Source organism: Anopheles coustani, chromosome 2, assembly GCF_943734705.1.
Source record: "Anopheles coustani chromosome 2, idAnoCousDA_361_x.2, whole genome shotgun sequence".
NCBI classification, from domain to species: Eukaryota; Metazoa; Arthropoda; class Insecta; order Diptera; family Culicidae; genus Anopheles; species Anopheles coustani.
Window position 1 is genome coordinate 45,331,908 of NC_071289.1, and position 18,521 is coordinate 45,350,428.

At 40.6% G+C, this 18,521-nt stretch overlaps 1 protein-coding gene across 1 annotated transcript; it reads left to right on the forward strand.

Moving 5' to 3' along the window:
* The first annotated feature begins 3,385 nt into the window (after positions 1-3,385).
* LOC131264450 (roundabout homolog 2-like) lies at positions 3,386-16,787 on the forward strand. The gene is made up of 14 exons (XM_058266750.1): positions 3,386-3,389; positions 5,715-5,908; positions 6,813-6,915; positions 10,641-10,794; positions 11,095-11,225; positions 11,326-11,466; positions 12,433-12,564; positions 12,648-13,579; positions 13,661-13,783; positions 13,848-14,082; positions 14,168-14,263; positions 14,340-14,747; positions 15,035-15,236; positions 15,386-16,787. The coding sequence occupies exons 1-14, from the start codon at positions 3,386-3,388 to the stop codon at positions 16,422-16,424; spliced, it is 3,894 nt and encodes a 1,297-aa protein (XP_058122733.1). The 3' UTR covers positions 16,425-16,787.
* Positions 16,788-18,521: the final 1,734 nt, after the last annotated feature.

An 18,521-nucleotide genomic window follows, 5' to 3' on the forward strand; every position in this document is an offset into this window, starting at 1 on the left:
TGGTTTTCCGTGATGTGAAATATCCTTCACAAAATGAAAAGGCAGAACCAAGTGTGCGCCAATATAAACTTTCTCTCTTTTTTTATTCCGTTCATTTTAAGTAATCTGTCTTTTCCTAGAAGAACAAAAAATGTAATTTTAAAGTTGTTTTCTAGCGCCAATTTTTATCAGAAAATGCTGATCGGTTGTCCATTCGCCTGTTTGTAGTTCAAAATTGTTCGTTTTCATTAGAGTTCTTTCGCTGCTCTTACCTACTGTTTGTTATTTTGCTGATATACTCCATGCCAATCATGCCACTGGCCCGTCAGATAAACAAACACATTGAGTACTTTGGACCTCAGGCAAGGAAATGAAAAAGAACATTCTAGAGTTGATAATTCTTTATGTCTGGTTTTCTTTCATGGTGCTGTATAAATAAAAGCAGCATCTTGGGTATGTTTGCATCGTGGTGTCATGTTCGTTGCTTTTCTCATTTCCTTTCAATCTTTACTAGGAGCAAATGAAAATTTATTTGCTGCGCAACATGTTGTGCTTCAAATAAACCAAGTAAATAAATCATTTGATATCATGAAGAACCTTTAAGGGAATAAGGTTTAACTAACTGATTAGAGAAAAAAATCTTATAAAACCCGATATTTTAAATAGGTACTTTATATTACGTGGCTCGATTTAAATCCATTAATGAAACGCGTCTTGGGGACAAATAGTCGTGGGCTCTAAACTAAACGGTTGCATAAACACACATTCATAAGTCTATCATACCTGTGCTCGGTACTTGTCCTTTCCGTCCTTGACAGAAACGATGAATGTTTGCGTTGTGTGTAGAAAAAAGGTACATACAAATCTGCTTTCCCTGGGGAGTATTTATATTTCGCATAAACCTACTGGTGCTCCATTTCCCGGACACGGACCAACCTGAAGATCCCAAGCACAAAAGGGAAACGGTACAAGGGGTTGGGTACACCCAAGCTCTACACTTGTATTAAGATTTTTAAGGATTGCTGATTGTGACGCAAAGGTAGTAAAAATACTGCCGAGAAAAAGAATTTCCGTAACATATTGCGAGAAGAACGAGATTGGGTGTGGGTGCAGCCCTCGGCATTTCAAGTAGCTTTCTCTTCTTCGGCAAGCGGTAGAAGAAAAAAAACTTTTGTTGTGTTTGTTTGACCATCAAAAAAAGCATCGCCCGAAAAATACCCACCGCACTTTTTCGAGGTGCTACTTGGCTTGGCCAAAAAGCGGAGAAAAATGGTATTTGTTTGGTGGGTACGCCATCAACCCCATGATGGGGTTTAGCACACATCGGGGTACACATCAGAATGGTTTAGAGTACAAACCTTTTCACCTTATCCAGTTTTGCTGAAGAGCCAACCTTTTAGTCGACGGTTTCACGTCGTTCAACCTCTTTCCGTACATAAGCACAAGGCCGTAAAAAGAGACCCCGAGAGAAATGGGAACCGTATCAGGTCTGCTGGTCGAGGATGTGATAAGTGGATTGTTATTTAAAAAAGGTCCAGGACCGAGTTTGTGCTTGTCCACCGCGCATCGTCATTCTTTGGAAGTCTTTGAATAAGCCCGTGCATGTCCAAATGAAATTTAACGCAACGGGGTGACAGCAATGAAGTTTTAAAAATAGTGTTTCAAGCATCAAAGTTTTGCTGCGACGTTTTGTTAAACTTCGGCGATAGGTAACCGAGTTTCTTTATAACACTGATAATATTTTTTTGATAGACTAACTTCCCCCAAACGAGTGTTTTTGAAAAATGTACTTTCAGTAGTGCTTGATGTGCGACCCAAATTAGATAAATTTAGGAATGTTTACATTATGTAGCACGATCTCTGGAACACTACTTCAAAGGCAGCATGAGTCATAGGAAGGTTATGACAGTTTAGGTAAGGGTGAAGATAAGCGTAATGTTTGACACACATCAAAAATATCACCGCAACACTAGCAGCATCAATGAAGAACATTTCTCGAAAGAAAGAAAAGCAGAGAGAATATGTCAGTCGGGATGTTACGGCGGCGTTAGTTTAAAGAATATGAACCGACCGGATTCCGTACATGCAAAGGGGGAACACGAGACATTAATGTGCTAGTGATGTGTTAGATCAAATAAACGATTTTCATCAGTTTTTCGAAGAAAAAAAAACCGTAGGAAGGGAGAAAACGCCACAACAACATTGCCGACAGTGGTTCAACGAATCGGAATGCTATGGCTACCGGTATCGACACCATATCATGCAATATGTGTATTTTACCGAAGAACGATTGATTAGTTCGAATCTTTACCACTAAAATATTAGTCATTACCATGGCGAGAGAAAATTAGTCTTCGTCATTGACACCACATGCACCCCTCTGGTCGTTCGGTAATTTATAAATCCGCTTTTACTATTAATTACAATCAACCGGTCCCGATTGCAAGTAATATGTTACCAGCAAGAGCAATGAAAGTAACATACATAGGTGCTAAAAACAAAGCAGAATATTGCTTAAATACTCTAAAGATGTTGCTTTCTTAAACCGCATTCACGAAGGATTGTCCTCCAGTGTGATGTTATGAACAAACAATAAACAACCTGCAGCCTGGTTTTTGGAAATGAATAGAAATACCTACCAATTATTCTCCAGTTTAGATACTCAGCTCCAACAAAAACATTACCAATACAGTTAAAAACTATGTTTCAACTATAAAGTCATTCATTCTGATAATCTGATTAATTCAATGTTAAAATTAAATTAAATAACTGTGATCCTTTCAAAACACCTTTAAATTCATTAGTCAATAAAAAGAAATTATAATTGAAACACAACTTTCATTATTGACTCTAAAATAATGATAAGTTCGCTAGTAGGAAAAAAATCTTGTGAATAGCTTCAGATGGAAAGGAAGAATTTGGCAACGAGTGAGCCGTCCAGGGCAAATGTTAACTGACTTTGTTCTCTTGGTGTGGCTCTAGTATGCCAGAACGATCATCGATAAAAATAATTCTGAATGAATATTCAGATTACAGTACCGGGAAATGTAATTCTGATGGTTACGTTCCTAGGTACTTTGAAAAACTTCCCTCCTACGCTCAGTTGAAAGGGTTGTTGGTCGGTTTAGCCAATTCGGGCAGATTGTAATAAATATGTCCAATGGACAATCAAATAAAACAAAACGATGGCTGACTTTGGTTCAAACGAACAACGTTTGAATATTTTCTGCTTATTTTAGTCCCGTCGGTGTTCAAAACCCAGCACTTTCATAAGCCTCCTAGTACATACTCGAACTCTTGAGTGGTAAGGTAACAACACATCTTTAGTGTTTTCTTTCAAGTCGGTCGAAAACATACTCATTTGTGTCATTGAATATTTCTGAGCAATGGGACGTCTGCACGAAACATGGGTTGGTCGTAAAAAACCTAGAACAGCACCAATGGATTGTTGCCATTGAAACCAGCCAGGATATTGAACAAGCTTTTAACCCTTAAATAACCATTGTTTGATCGATCGAAGTATGAAACTATCAATAAGAAAATAAAACACCAAATCAAAATAATAGGTAATTATAAAATGACCAACGGATCCATCCAATTTGGAAACTTTTTGGTAACACAGATTTTTATGATATCATAAATTTTTACGCTTAAAGTTGCCGTTGACTGATTTAATAAATTAGCACTGATCATTTTGATTCAATTCTTTTCTAATGGTTAACTAGTGGATAATTTGTTTTCAGTTCAGTGTAGTTGTTTTTTCCAGAAGAAAAATGTGAAAGAAATTGAGTTTTTCAATGTGCATATAGATGTACAATGGAGTGTGACATAATTTTCATTTGAGCGATACGAAAACTCAGTTTACATTAGTAAAAAACAAAGAGATATCGTTGCAGAAGAGTTAGAGAAATGTTTTACTTCTTAGACAAATAATAATTGATTATGTTTGCAATTGTTATCCAAATCTTATTTTAATAGATCTCCGGAACTCAAAATTTTGTCTTTTTAGTGTTTCTCGTCCCGTTGATACTAAAATTCAAAGTTGAGCTGTTTTTGGATTACAACGGTCAACAAATGCAATATTACAGGATGCCTAAACCGTTTGGTGTTTTATAAAAGAATTTTATAATTGATTAATCTAAATTTTAACATAAGGACAGCAAATTACTGCTTCAGCAAAAACTGAAGGTGCTAATATAGAAGACTCTTCTTAGCGACCTGTCATACCCAATATCATGAGAGTCGTCAGCGCCTTGAAATGGCTGAAATATTCTAGTTCCGCCAAAAACAACACATGCAGGTGGTGAAAATTCATCGTTGGAAGCTATCCAAAACAGAGTTAATACCCTATGGTAGCATGTGTGCTGTGGCGTTGCTTGTGGGCTGAAAATTTCCATCTGAATACGCCATGATAGCACCGCACAGGCTGCATGCACGGGCGCCAGTCAGATAAATGCCCCACTGCACTCGACATCCACGTTCACACTAAGTGAACGTGATTTACACAACATGCGGATTAAATATGGCAAAAGTTTGGTTTATTATTATTGTTAATTACAATGCAATTTCGAGCAAAACTTTGCCGCTGTCGGTTGAACAGCACAAGATGCACCGGTGCGTTCTTGCAATGCCTTCTTGGCTATCAAGCTTTCAGCGAACTACTGAAGAGATAAACAGGGGCGCTTATGGTTGGATCCGTTTTGGAAATTTCGTTGCGTCAACGAGCTACTGCGAGTGGATAGATTGTCCTGGAATTTGCATGTTCATACAACACGGAAGCTCCCTTCATCTGCTGCACGTAATACATTCGTTTGCGTACCACGACCTAGAGTGTTGTGTGGTGCGATTGGAACCTAAGCAGAAGTTTTGCTGCGATCACATTCTTGTGATAACTTATTTAAACTTTACTGAATACGAGCAAACGGATGTCAGTGGCAATCGCCGGTGGTAAGGCAAAGTAAAGCGATTTCGTAAGCGAGTCGCATGCCGCTTTTTCGTGACAATAAGGCTGCTTTCTGAATGTCTTTGCCTTTCTCAAGGCTAGGCTGTAGCCCTTGGAAGATAAGCTAGCACGGGATGCTTTTAAGGCTATTCTACTAGATCCCGCCAGTGCAAACCACACAATTGCTCCTGTATAAATGAATGAAACTTTCTTTGTAAGGACAACTCCATAGCACTTCCACAGCAACAACGCTGTTGGAGGTGCAGGGCACTTTATACAAGGAACTGGCATGGGTTTTTTTTTCACCGAACCACGAGCTACTCATCTGTGCCCAAACTTTTGCTGGATGCAATTTCAATTATGCATACAAAAATGTTGTTCTTCCATTCGGCCTCGTGCCCTGCTCAACACTCTCTGATGGTTCTAATTTATCTGGCCTAGCTTTGCTGGAGCGTGCTAGTGTTAATATTCTTTATCTAATATTTATGAAATAAAATTCCTGATATTTTACGCTTTGCAAATGCAAAATTAAATCATTGAAATTGGTATGCTGAAGGATGATTGAAAAATAGAAGAACTCTATTGTCGAAAAGCACGCTAGCAAGATTATTTCATACATCCTGCTTTTAAAGGTTTCAATATGATATTATGAATTACATTTCAAGTTCATTTAGCGCAATTTTTAAACTATAGTAATGTTATCTAATTTTTTTTACATTGTAATTCCCTCAACTTTAGGAATAGATTTATGATGTTTGTGAATTTCTAATTCCACCTCAACTATTTTTTTTAGCATTAGAGCATCCCAAGATCACCGAGCACCCTCTTGACGTCATTGTACCTCGCCACGAGCCGGCCACACTGAACTGTAAAGCGGAAGGCGTCCCGACACCGACAGTCACCTGGTTCAAGGATGGTGAACCGATTAAAGTAGAGCAGGGTTCCCTTAAAATCCTGCTTCCCGCCGGGGGATTATTTTTCCTGAAGGTATGGATAGATAACTCCCGCCCTATTCTGCCGATCGACCAGAACCTAGACGACGTCAATTTGAATTTTTAATTTTTCAACTCTCAGAACGATTTACTGCCCAAGCCCTGCACATTATCAACGTGCACCAGGAACGTTACATTGGACGTTGCACATTTTCCTTGCCACAGCACTGTATGAATGTGCCATTTTCCATTGGTTCTCTTGCGCTGCGCTTCCCGACTGAAACATAACAAAAAATCTACAATCGAGCCATGTTGATGTAAAACGAGCATGAGATGAGACCGTGGTGCACACACAACAGAGGACGTACAAAAGTGAGCAATTCGTTGCTCGGGGATGCCGGGAATTTCCTTCCTCGTAGATAGATGTCATGCTCTAACAAGCACCGTCCTATTGGGAGATGCATAAGGAGCATTTGAAGGCACAATGACGTGGATAACGACGTGAATCGTCACTACGATGATAACGCCGATAGTTTTAAAGCATGGAGACACTGAAGGAAACATCCAATTTTTCTCATCCAGAGTAATAAAATGATATTTGGGCTAAGGTCGCTTTGCAATAGTTACGTCTAAAAATAATCCCTAACAGACATATCGATTTATTAAAAGAATGATTACACTTTACTGTAGATTCTGTAACTTGTTTTAGTTTAAAAAAAACCTCTATAAGGCATAGCACATTTGTTCGTTATACAGGTAAAGACTGTTTGTTGCGCTTGAGCTGGGAAGTAAAGGTTATACTTAAAATAGGCTTTAAAATTATTTTGCTTTTTCCTAGTTTGTGTATTGAATCCTTTCAATGAACTTTGAATTTCCTCAGCCCTTCTTGTGAGGAACAAATTATGTCTATCCTGCAGGAGCTAGAAAAAAAGGTAATCGAACGATTTTTAATTTTCCAGGTCGTGCACTCACGTCGCGAAAGCGATGCCGGCGTTTACTGGTGCGAAGCGAAGAATGAGCTCGGTGTAGCTAGAAGTCACAACGCAACGCTTCAGGTGTCAGGTAGGTACTGGTGGATGCAAATTTATAGCCGGAACAGAAGTAAAGAATAATCACGGCCAAACAGTTAAAGGAAAGTCTTCGAAAGAACAAAAAATGGATCGATAAATAACGACCAAATTGAAGCGCTTAAATGTAATAGCTTGAGTGCATAACGTACTGTGTAGATAAAACGTCATGAATTGTATCTTGTGTTCATGTCAAAAGTAAATTGCTCGACATATTAGTCGAAGTAAAGGAAAACGGTTTTCTACCTGAGTTTATCTACTTTAACGAATTTGATAAACTTTTGCTTTTAAAAGTGTATGTTAGCTTACGACCCGTTTTCGTTAGTGTATCATACAATAATTTGTATGTACTTTACTTGCCGAATTTTGCAGTAATTACTTGCCTTTTTAACATATTGAACTGTATGGTTTATATTCTAACATAATCCAATACAACAATTGTTTATCCGTTTTCGCTTTTTAATTTTTTAAAAACACAACATTATTTGAAAAGGCTGGGAAAATTCAAAAGCACTACTCAACGTGCTTTTCTTTGTATATTGCATCTCTATATTTTTTTGTATAGGTAGTTTTTCTTTTGGCGAAACTGGTAGCTTTCCTACATCAAAACTACACCAAACAAATCATGTTTCATAAATATTTATGTTAACGTTATGCATTTTTTTATTACGCCACCATATCTTTCACCAATTCAAAAATAGCATCGTGCTAGGAATTTGGTAGGATAGCACAACATGTAGGCAGGAAAAGAACAGTAAAATGGACGTAATGTCCAGTAGGAAAAGCGTACACTACTCCAAGCTAGGATATTTCGGGTGGGTAAATTCTGACAAATGTGAAAATAGAAAAAAAAGCACCAAGCTATGTAAAGAATAGTGACTGAGAAAGAGTATTCGGTGGTAGAAATGTTTAAGATTTATACGAGTGAACTTGTCATAAATAATAGGTCGTATACAGCTATGCTTTGCTATCTTGTACAAACAAGCTAAGCGTAATGCTTCTAGAATTTTGTTTAATAATAACTTTTAAAATTTATCAGCTTATGTTGGCTTTCTTTGTACCCTTTGCTAAACTGATATATGAACAAAGTTGATTGATGTTGACCCTGATCATTTACCAATAAAAGACAAATAATCTCTAAATGAGTGTTTGAGAAGTTTTTGCACTAGTGAAATCATAAGTAGTTAAACCCTAAATGTACAAAAGTACAGAAGTTCAAAAAAAAAAATCCTTCCAATTGTGTTATTCTTTAAATGTGTTTTTCTTCGTTTCTCATCTACTTTAAAATTTAAAACCATACTCTCACATGATAATATGATGTTTAAAGCAAAAACCAAGATTCAAAACATTGATGTTTTTCTTCGCTGAAACCGGACGTTAGCTCGGGTTGAGTATCTACTACATATTTTAGCTTTTTTTATGTATGGAGTTCTGTGTACACTAAAAACTGGACCAATACTGAACCGTCGCTTCTGAAACTTTTCACACATTAAGTTTAAGTACTGCAGATGTTGTTGAAGGTTTGCTTGATCACTATTTTTTGATAAAATTATCTAAATTTTACATTTTAAACTCAGTTTTACTAACACTAACAAAACAAGCATGTAAACAAATGTCAAGGTGTATCCAACATAGTTACCCTAATGTTTATACATCACGGGGAAATTTATGAAATTTCATACATTTAAATTTGCCGTTATTGTAACTAATAAATTAATTCAAACTTTCAAGTAAAGAGTAAAACCATAATTCTTTTCTCAATCCCTTCGTCACCGAGCAACGCCGGGGCGTCAAGCTAGTAATCCATATTTAGGACACCAGAAACGTTGAGCATCATGCTGTAGTAATAGGAGAATTGGACTAAAAATGTTTAGCATTTTTTTTATTTGATGAATGCGGCAGGAGAAGACATTTTACGCTTCTTTGCGATTCACTGTGATCCACAAATCACCTGCTCCTTTTTTGTTACAGCTAGACACGCGACAAGGGTGTGCTAATTTTTACAATCTTTTTCCCAGACCGGTTTGCCACTGCTTTTCAGTGCTTCGCGCATCACCCTGAGCCACACAGCGAGATGTCTCATCTGCTTCTTTTCAACCGCGCTAATGGCTGATGATGTTTAAAATATGTGCCTCATACACAGACGCTGGCGAAAAATGACGGGTTACAGAGTGCGAACTGCAAAAGAAAAGTAAACCGTCCTCGTTGAACTGGGCGAAAATATTCATTGGCGACAGATGACTTTGTTCCGTCACGGTATCCCCTTCAGAATGTGAAGAGTAAAACGACTCTAGCGTTCTATAAAGACCTTTACTCTGCGACGTGTTACAGACGGTGAGGGATCATCATTGTCTGCAAGGCGCTTTTGTGAGCTAAACGATTCGTTTCCATTCGTTTCTTACTCACCCATACCAAGTGCTTGTACACTAGAAAAGCAGTTTTTGTATCGCCCTCAATGATTCGCTCACCCAGTTATAGTAATTGCTTGCCATTTTGCGTGAAAATCAGCAATTATCGTGCCGTTTAGCCCTCTTTCTAACGTTTCCGCGTGTTTGGTTCCCTGGCCGTAGTGCTTCCTGTTTCGCTCAGCTAGATTTCTGTTTTGCATAATCTATCCAAGTGCCAGCGACTTCCTCAGAGAAAATTACATATATCGACCCTCAGCGTTTGCAAGGAAACGCTCTTTTGTGCTGCTGAGCTCAGATGCTGCTTGCTAGTGGTGAAGTTAGTTAATCCAATTTGTGCGATCCATTTTCATAAAATCGGTGGGATTAGGATATTTGACAAATGATTTTGCAATCCGGAATGTTTGAAAGAGCTCTTCCGTCCCATTCCTTAAACCACCGATGGACAAAATCGATGGTGTCACATTCTGTACTCGGTTCAACAAAAACGTGGCCAACTTACCATGTATTAATCTTTCGATGGTGTTTTTGGGAGCAGTCGATATTTGCTGCTGCGTACTGCGTCCATCGTGCTGCCGTTCCAAGAGAATCAGCATGGGAAGTTAACGTGACCTCGGTATCGCTGTGTTTTTGGTAGGTAGAGTAACCTGGATGGAAAATATTCGTTGCCGTTAAGTTTAGCAAGTCACGTCCTGCGAAATGTAATCGACGCACTAGACACTGGAAGTTCTTGATGTCGTGCTTTATCCGGCACGTTATACTCCTCCCGTTGCTCAAAGATCCTTTTTCGCACAATCACCATTCTCACGAAACAACTGCTCGAGTGTGTTTGGTCGGAAATTCAAACGTTCACTACTGGCTGGGGTGCATTGTTGCCATTATCTTTCGCATCTATTCTCCACAATCTCCCTTTAGAAGTATGTGGCAACCCGTGGAGAAACGTTCTTCTGCCGGAGGATTTCGTTTTGTGAAAAAGTTCCCTTTAATACCTGGTATTTATCATCAAATAGGATTACCGTCCGGAGGGATTTTTGATATGGATTATAACTTTGTGCTACTGCTCGGTTTCTTGGCCATCAGTCAGAAAGTCTCACTCCTATGATATAAGGTGAAATTCCGGCACTTAGCTTGCATGACATTTAAGCACATAATATTTCTAGATGAAATGACCATAGGGGAGGAAAATATGTTAAAATTTACGAATCTTAACCACAAGACTATTTATGATATTTCAGAATGAAGAATTATCAGGCGCATGAGAAACATCCTGTTATAATTTTAATCGTGAGATCCCTTTTTCGCCCTTTTCCTCTAGTTCTACGGGAAGAGTTTCGCCTAGAACCACAGAATACGAGGGTGGCGCAAGGTGAAACGGTACTACTAGAGTGCGGTCCTCCCCGAGGCTATCCGGAACCAACAGTTTTCTGGCGCAAAAATGGCCAAACTCTGGACCTTACCAACTCCAAGCGGTCAGTATTCCTACCATGTACTTTTCTGTTTACTCTTCTCTTCCGATGCATTATTTATGAAGTTTCACATGAGCACTATCATTTACAATACCCCTCTTTGCTACCCCCTTCGCCATGCGCCATGGTGATTCCTAGTTTACGAATGAATAATAATAGTTTTGATACTTATCATCACTTCCGACCGGAGCCACAAGTAGCCGGGAACTTTAACATACATTAGCAAAAGTTAACTATCCGCTTGCGAGTTTGATCAGTTGACGTTCAGGGCACCATCTCTACCGAATAAATCATTACTTTCAGCATTCGCATCGTGGACGGTGGCAATCTGGCCATACAAGACGCTCGCCAAACGGATGACGGGCGGTACCAGTGTGTGGCGAAAAATATTATCGGCATCCGCGAATCTGCCGTCGCATTTCTCCGAGTGCATGGTAAGTACGAAAGCATCTATGTTCTGCTCATCCAGCGTCTTCCGTTTGGCCGTTTGGCGTTTAACAACGACTCTGTTCTATGTTGGCTAATGTTTTACAGTGAAACCATTCCTTATACGAGGACCACAGAACCAGACCATCGTGGCCGGGAACTCGGTTGTGTTTCAGTGCCGGGTCGGTGGTGACCCATTGCCAGATGTTCTATGGAGGCGTTCGGCATCCGGCGGAAATATGCCGCTCGGTACGTATAGCAGTACGGGGTTCATAACAGCCGGAAATGGATGCCAGGAGGGCATGCATGGACCGGTGGACTCTATCAGACGTGCCAAATAGTTAACGTAGCAACAATGGGATAAAGTAGTGCCTTGTGTACTGTCATTAGTCGTATTATTATTAGCTTGTTTATCAAGCTTGTTAGAACAAGGCTTGCTGACTGGGGGGCTGGCTATGAGCGAGGACAACAGAAAAAGGACTACGTGAGCTGGGTTTTCTGGCCTTTAAAAGGGTTGTGGTTAGGCCCATAAATTCGTTGACCAGAACAAAGTTGTCACGTTTGCACAACTGCACAAACTGGGCCGGATCTGGAAACTGGTCGAATCCTCGCCTACCGGCCCTGTCGAATGGTTCTTACATTTTCCTCGAACAATTGAGGCGGTTAGAAATAAATTAATTACCACCACCACTTAACAACGTCCTGTACGTTATTCTGCGATGGACCACATGCACGCATTGTTGGAGAAAAGTTGTACATGTTGTCGGACAAAATTGCTGTTGTCCTAAATGGCTTAGTAAGTGTTTTTTTTAAGTGCTAATTCATAGCCTTTCTTTTAGTTCGTATTGCAGTTGGTCAAATTCTAAATTTGAATTAAATGAAAATAACGATTTTCTTAGATTTTAACAACACAACATGGCTGCTGACTCAGCTGTTGCTGTAAACCCACCATATGCTAGATTTTGTGGTTTTGAGGCGTTTTAAAGGAACAGCAACAAGAGACTAGAGAGAAATTATGAATGTTTATCCATTGACATGGACGAGAAGTGCCAGAGCAATTGCAGCTGTCCCAGATAAATCATTGAGTTATTTCTATAAATTCAAAATCACTGGCATCCAAATCGAAGTGGTTGGTACAACCGAAGAGTTCTGCCGTCACTTCTACTCCGTGTTGTACATACTCTCACGCTGTGCCTGTTTTCTCTGTCGCAATAGAACGTGTACGAGTGTTGGAAGATAGAAGTCTACGGATAGATGACATCACCATCGAAGATATGGGCGAGTACAGCTGCGAAGCGGACAATGCCGTCGGGTCCGTTACTGCATCTGGCACATTGGTGGTGCATTGTAAGTTAACCAGCTTGTCTGCACATCCCCTATTCATTCTATTGACCACAACCTAACTCTTGAACTCCCTCGCCTTGCTGTAGCACAACCAAGCTTCCTGATACGACCGAAAAATCAACTAGTCGAGATGGGAGCAGAGGCACTGTTCGAATGTCAAGCCACTGGTCATCCGTACCCGACGGTGTTCTGGTCTGTCGAAGGCAATCGAACACTTTTGCTCCCGGGCAGCCGCTCCGGCAACATCGAGGTAACCCAGAATGCCGACGGAACGAGCGTTCTATCAATCGTTCACGTCACTCGCATCGATAATGGAAAGGTGATTGTGTGTAGCGCCGTGAATAACGTCGGAAGCGTGAGCACCCGGGTAGTGCTAAGTGCTAACCTTCAGAATGATAGACCCCCACCACTGATACTACAGGGACCGGCCAACCAAACGCTGCCCGTCAAATCGGTAGCGATCATGCCCTGCAAGGCGACTGGCACACCGCCGCCCGTAATCTCCTGGTACAAGGACGGAATACCAGTGCTAGCCTCGGCCAAGACGAACATCTCCGAGACGGGCACTTTGACGATAGCGGATCTAAACAAAGTCGATGACAGCGGACTTTACACCTGTGTCGCCAGCAGCAAGGCAGGCAAGACGACCTGGAGTGCACTGCTTCGCCTCGAAGTGCCCACGAATCCTAACATAAAATTTTACCGGTCACCAGAAGCGTCCACGTTTCCCGGGCCACCGGGGAAACCGCAGGTGACCGAAATGACCAATAACTCCGTTACGATATCATGGATGCGAAGTAGCGCTGTCGGTGCGTCCAGTTTGCTCGGTTATATAGTGGAAATTTTTGGCCGAAACCTAACAGACGGATGGTTACGAGTGGCCAGCCGAATCGTCGACAACACCTACACCAAAACGGGGCTCAGCGCTGGGGAAACATACTACTTCTTGGTGCGGGCTGAAAACTCTCACGGCATTTCACAGCCCAGCCCACAGTCCGAGCCTATTCTGCTTGGCATGGTAATAGCGCATTGAAAAGGATACTTATTTGGTGTATTTTACAACGTTTTAAACACTCTTTTTTGTTTAAATGACGTGTAGAGCGACAGCGGCAGTCAAGGAATTGACCTGAGCGAGGCTAGGGCTAGTCTACTATCTGGCGACGTCGTGGAACTTATCAACGCTACATCGGTTGATTCCACTACCATGAAGTTAACCTGGGAGGTACGACGATTGTCAATTGTTACGTTATTATGGTTTAACATTAATTAACTAAATAATCCTACAGATCATAAACGGAAAATATGTAGAAGGGTTCTATATCTATTCGCGAAATTTGGAACCTGATCGAACGGAGAACCAGCATTCGTTCAAAATGTTAACAGTATTAAACGCTGGCGCTTCGTCTTGTTCCATTACGGATTTAGAGAAATACGTAAAATATGAATTTTTCATTGTGCCATTCTACAAATCCGTCGAAGGGAAACCGTCCAATTCTCGCGTTGCAAGAACTCTAGAAGATGGTGAGCATTTTCTCATTTTAGTGTGTGTGTGTGTGAATAACTTCACAAGATATAGATTTTCTAACCCCACCCATTTGTGTCCTAGTTCCTTCTGAACCCCCGTATGGTATGGAAGCGCTTCTGCTCAACTCCTCTGCAGTGTACCTGAAATGGAAGCCACCTCCAGTAATGACACAGAACGGTAAATGGCCGGATTTTGTACTGTTCCAAATGTTCCAAAACTATTCCTAACCTCTTCTCAACAATACACCAAACAGGTATTCTGCTCCATTACAACATTATTGTTCGCGGAGTCGATATTAGGTCGAACTATTCGAAAGTGTTGAGTAATGTTACGATAGATGCAGCTTCATCAACGCTCCTTCTGGCAAATCTCACGGAAGGGGTCACGTATACGGTTAGCATTGCTGCCGCAACCAGCACTGGAATGGGCCCGTTCAGTAGTCCTGCCACGCTGCGACTAGATCCTATTACGAAGCAGCTCGATCAAACGTCCCACCGATTTCCTATCAATCATGACAATATGGATGACATCCTTACCAAGCCATGGTTTATCGCTTTGCTTGGATCCATTCTGGTACTAATGATGCTCTCCTTCGGTGTAATGGTGTTTGTGAAGCGAAAGCATATGATAATGAAGCAATCGGCTCTTGCAGCGTTGCGAGGTAAGAGTACAGTTTAAAATCCTTTATAAATGATTTCTAGCTTTTGGTTTTATTAACTACAACTAACAAGTCAATTAATAAAATCATTAGTAAATGCTTTGGACTAAGTAAAAAAGATTTTTTGCGTAATTTAAATTTAGGTTCACAAATTAAAATAGGATTAGTAGTCTTAGTAAAAGCCTTCAAAATTCTACCTTTTACGGAGTTGCAGTACGACATCTACTAAAACATTATCAGTTTTAGAATCAACCAGATAAATTTCCATTTCCTTTTTCCATTCGTTTTAGGACACTCTACCGGCGGAGTATTGAAAATACCGAGAAATGGCCTCTGGATGGATTCTTCCGGGATGGTGTGGAATCATCAGTCGGATAGTGCGAGAGACAAGAACCACATTCAAGACTACGCACCAGTTTGCACGTCTTCCACGCTTCCGCTCGAGCAGCAGCACCAGCATCCGGCGATACACCATCACAATAATCGCAGTCGGTGAGTTTTTTTGGGTATAATTCGAGTTCGATCAAGCAAAAGCTGAAAACTATGTTTTCTCCGAGTGGCGTCGATCAGACAGCAGTTTTTCTCTAATCCGAAATTGCCTCTGTGTGTGTTCTTTCTCCTATCGTCGGTTGTGCAAATAGGTACGTTGAATACTCGGACTATCCGGGCGATTACGCCGAGGTATCGTCCTTCAACCCCCTGCCACACGGAGTCCTGAACCCAGGCGCCCCGTTAGAGCGGGCACCAAGTGAGTACAGCTCGGCTGGGGCTCAATCGCCCGCACCTTACGCTACAACCACCTTGATTGGAAACTCGAGATTTATTACTGCTCCGGGAGGTTCGGCCGGTAATGATAGTCTCCATGAACTATTACCGCCATCAGCAGCATCAGAAGCCTGTAATTTGTATTACAACGCGGAAACATACTCATGTGCTCCGATAGCACGCGCACCGTCGGACACGGGCAGCGTAGACTACGGTCGAAACGTTTACTCGGAATCATATTTCAGTCCGAACGAGAAAATCAATATCATCGAGAATAAGCTGGCGTCCCATGCCGTGGATACGCTACCCGGTGTAAACGCACCCATGAATGTTGGCTATCATCACCTCGTGCCCAGTCAGAACGGCAGCTCGAACGGACAAAGTGCGGCCAGCAGTGCCAGCAGCGGAAGCAGTGGAAGCAGTAACAGTACCAGCGGTGCCGGTGGAGCGGTCACTCGGTCTCCCGGCTCTACCGCCTCGGTCCAACCGACACACGGTGCGGGGGCACTGAAGAATGGCCACAATAAAAATCGCTTTAAACTACCCCGCATGCAGACGTACCAGTTGCGGTCCGGTACGAGGCAAGACCCAACGGCTATCAGCGACTCAGATGGTAATCAGATGGGCCAGCACCAGCGGAAGAAAATATCTTCGTTGAACAATTTGGGCCAGAAAGAGCAACTGTATATCAAGGTAGGCGACACTGGAATGCCGGGATGCACAAACAGTTGGAACCATTCTACTGCGGGTGCTGCGATGACCATGTCGAACCTTTACCAAAACGCGCTCGCAACCTTGCCGTCCAGCAGCGGAGGAAGCGGCGGAGATTCGAACGTGGTCGTCTACCTGCCAACCGGAAACCGCAGCGTCATTAGCTATCGGGTGACCGGTTCCGACTTTGGAAACGACGTTTGAACCTCCATGCTTTGGCACCACCAAGGAAGGCGGCTGTTTATTTATAATTATTTATTCGCAGACCCTTTGCCAGGGCAGCTGACTGACGATAAACTTAGTCCCAGTGCCGTAAGTGGCACCGTTCCTAGCGTAGTTTGTAAGGAGTTGCTGCTTGACTGTAAATATAAGTAGGATAAACAAATTACGACATAAGCACGGTCTGCTTCCAATGCTCAATCTCCCAAAACCCGGTATTTTGTCAAATGTAAAAGCGAACAAGCGCAACAAAACCAAACAATGTACAACCAAGACTGATCCTTATGCTTCTAACGTGTGTGAACTCAATGCGCGGTAGTGAGGGGGACTATATAGTACACTACATGGAATCGAATGTCCCACACCGCCCTCACCACCTGCCACCATTACCTCCAGCCACCCACGCTGTACATAAATTAGACTCTGACCACCAATTAAAGCGCACTCAGCCGCAACCATACTCGTTCCGGTAGATTACAGCTGGATGTCCTGTTTTCGCCATATGTTGCACCTATGGAAATCCATGCTACAATTTTACTTTTCGTTCTCGTTCATCGAAAACACAATTTGTTATCGCGTAAGGTATTTTGTTTCACCAGTTCAAATGTCCCTCATTGTACCTTTTTCGTGATTTATGCCACATTTCATCGTGTTCATTCACTTTCATTCAATGCTTTTTTTTTAATGTACACGAAACACACTGAAATAAAAAATAAAGGCATTTCAACCAAATGGCATTAAACAATAAGGTAATCAATTTCATTACTTAATTCAACAGATTCATGAAGGGTTTACCGATAGATGTGAAAAATTCAGATTGCTGTGCCCAGAAAATTCGAAACTAAGGAATTTTTTATGGAATGTTTTTTTTATTACGAGAAGCTGTTTTTAATATTTCTTAAAGAATCTAATCGTCATAAGCTTCAGAATTCCCATTTTCAAATGACTAATATTAAAACGATGATAATATTCGACAGAAAATGACTTAAGCATTGAAAGTTGAAAGGAAAACGCTGTATTTTTTCAACAATTTTCTTGTCATGCTGAATCAATCTATTCGTAGCAGGTGAAGATATTTTTCGAAACTTTCGTATAGCTTTTACTAATATTATTCAAAGAACCCAAAATAATTTTGTTTCCTACAATTATTAAAATTATATAAAAAAGTACTTGTTTTCGATCTACAATTTCAACGTATGTTATGAATGCTTCTCGTGCCGCAGCGTAGCACCATGTGGACCATGGTTTTCTTTTTTTAAAGGTGTTTTGCTCAATTGCGGTCTCTGTATTGTAGGAGCAAAGTATGCAAAGTAGGAGTTTAATAAAAATGTTACAATATTCGCATCATCCTACGCATCTTAAGCATGTTCGGCATACTTTTTAAATATTACACTTTCGAAGATTAACTCAATCAAATTTCAGATCATATTGCTAGCTAAAACGGGTTGTCTAGTTGTTGTTATGTGGACTATTTTTTAAAATACTACCGAATATCATATATCTAGCAGAAACATAAGCAATACCAACCCTCCGAGTATGTAAGAGACAAAGTGTGATGACTGAACTGTTTTAAAACTGTTATGTTCATTTTACATCATGAATCTTACGCACAAAACAAAAACAAAATAATGATGTTTGGTTTTTTTCATTAAAAATACTCGCGTACAGATTACAAAATATTGTAATGTTTTATGTCTTTTTAATTACCTGAGAGGAAATATTTTTCACGCCTGAATCAATTGATTTCGAAACTATACTACCCATACTCGCATATCAGTCCCATTTGACTTTTCATCACTTTTGAGTTAGCCCCATGACTAATGTTCATTTTCAATATATTTTCAAAAAAAAATCTCAAAGTGGCCATTTAGTGCATGCTAATGTGAAAAAAATACCCAATTGACTGCGTCCCATATTGAAAGTACCCGCATAACAGTCCCATATATGATTACTTTGCTTAAATTAAAGAAAAGTCCTAGTTATTGAAACTACAACAATTTTGTAATGTAAAGTAATTAAAATTATCAACAAATGGTTGTAATTCAAGTCTTTTTAACGAATTATACACTGTTAAAGTGCAAA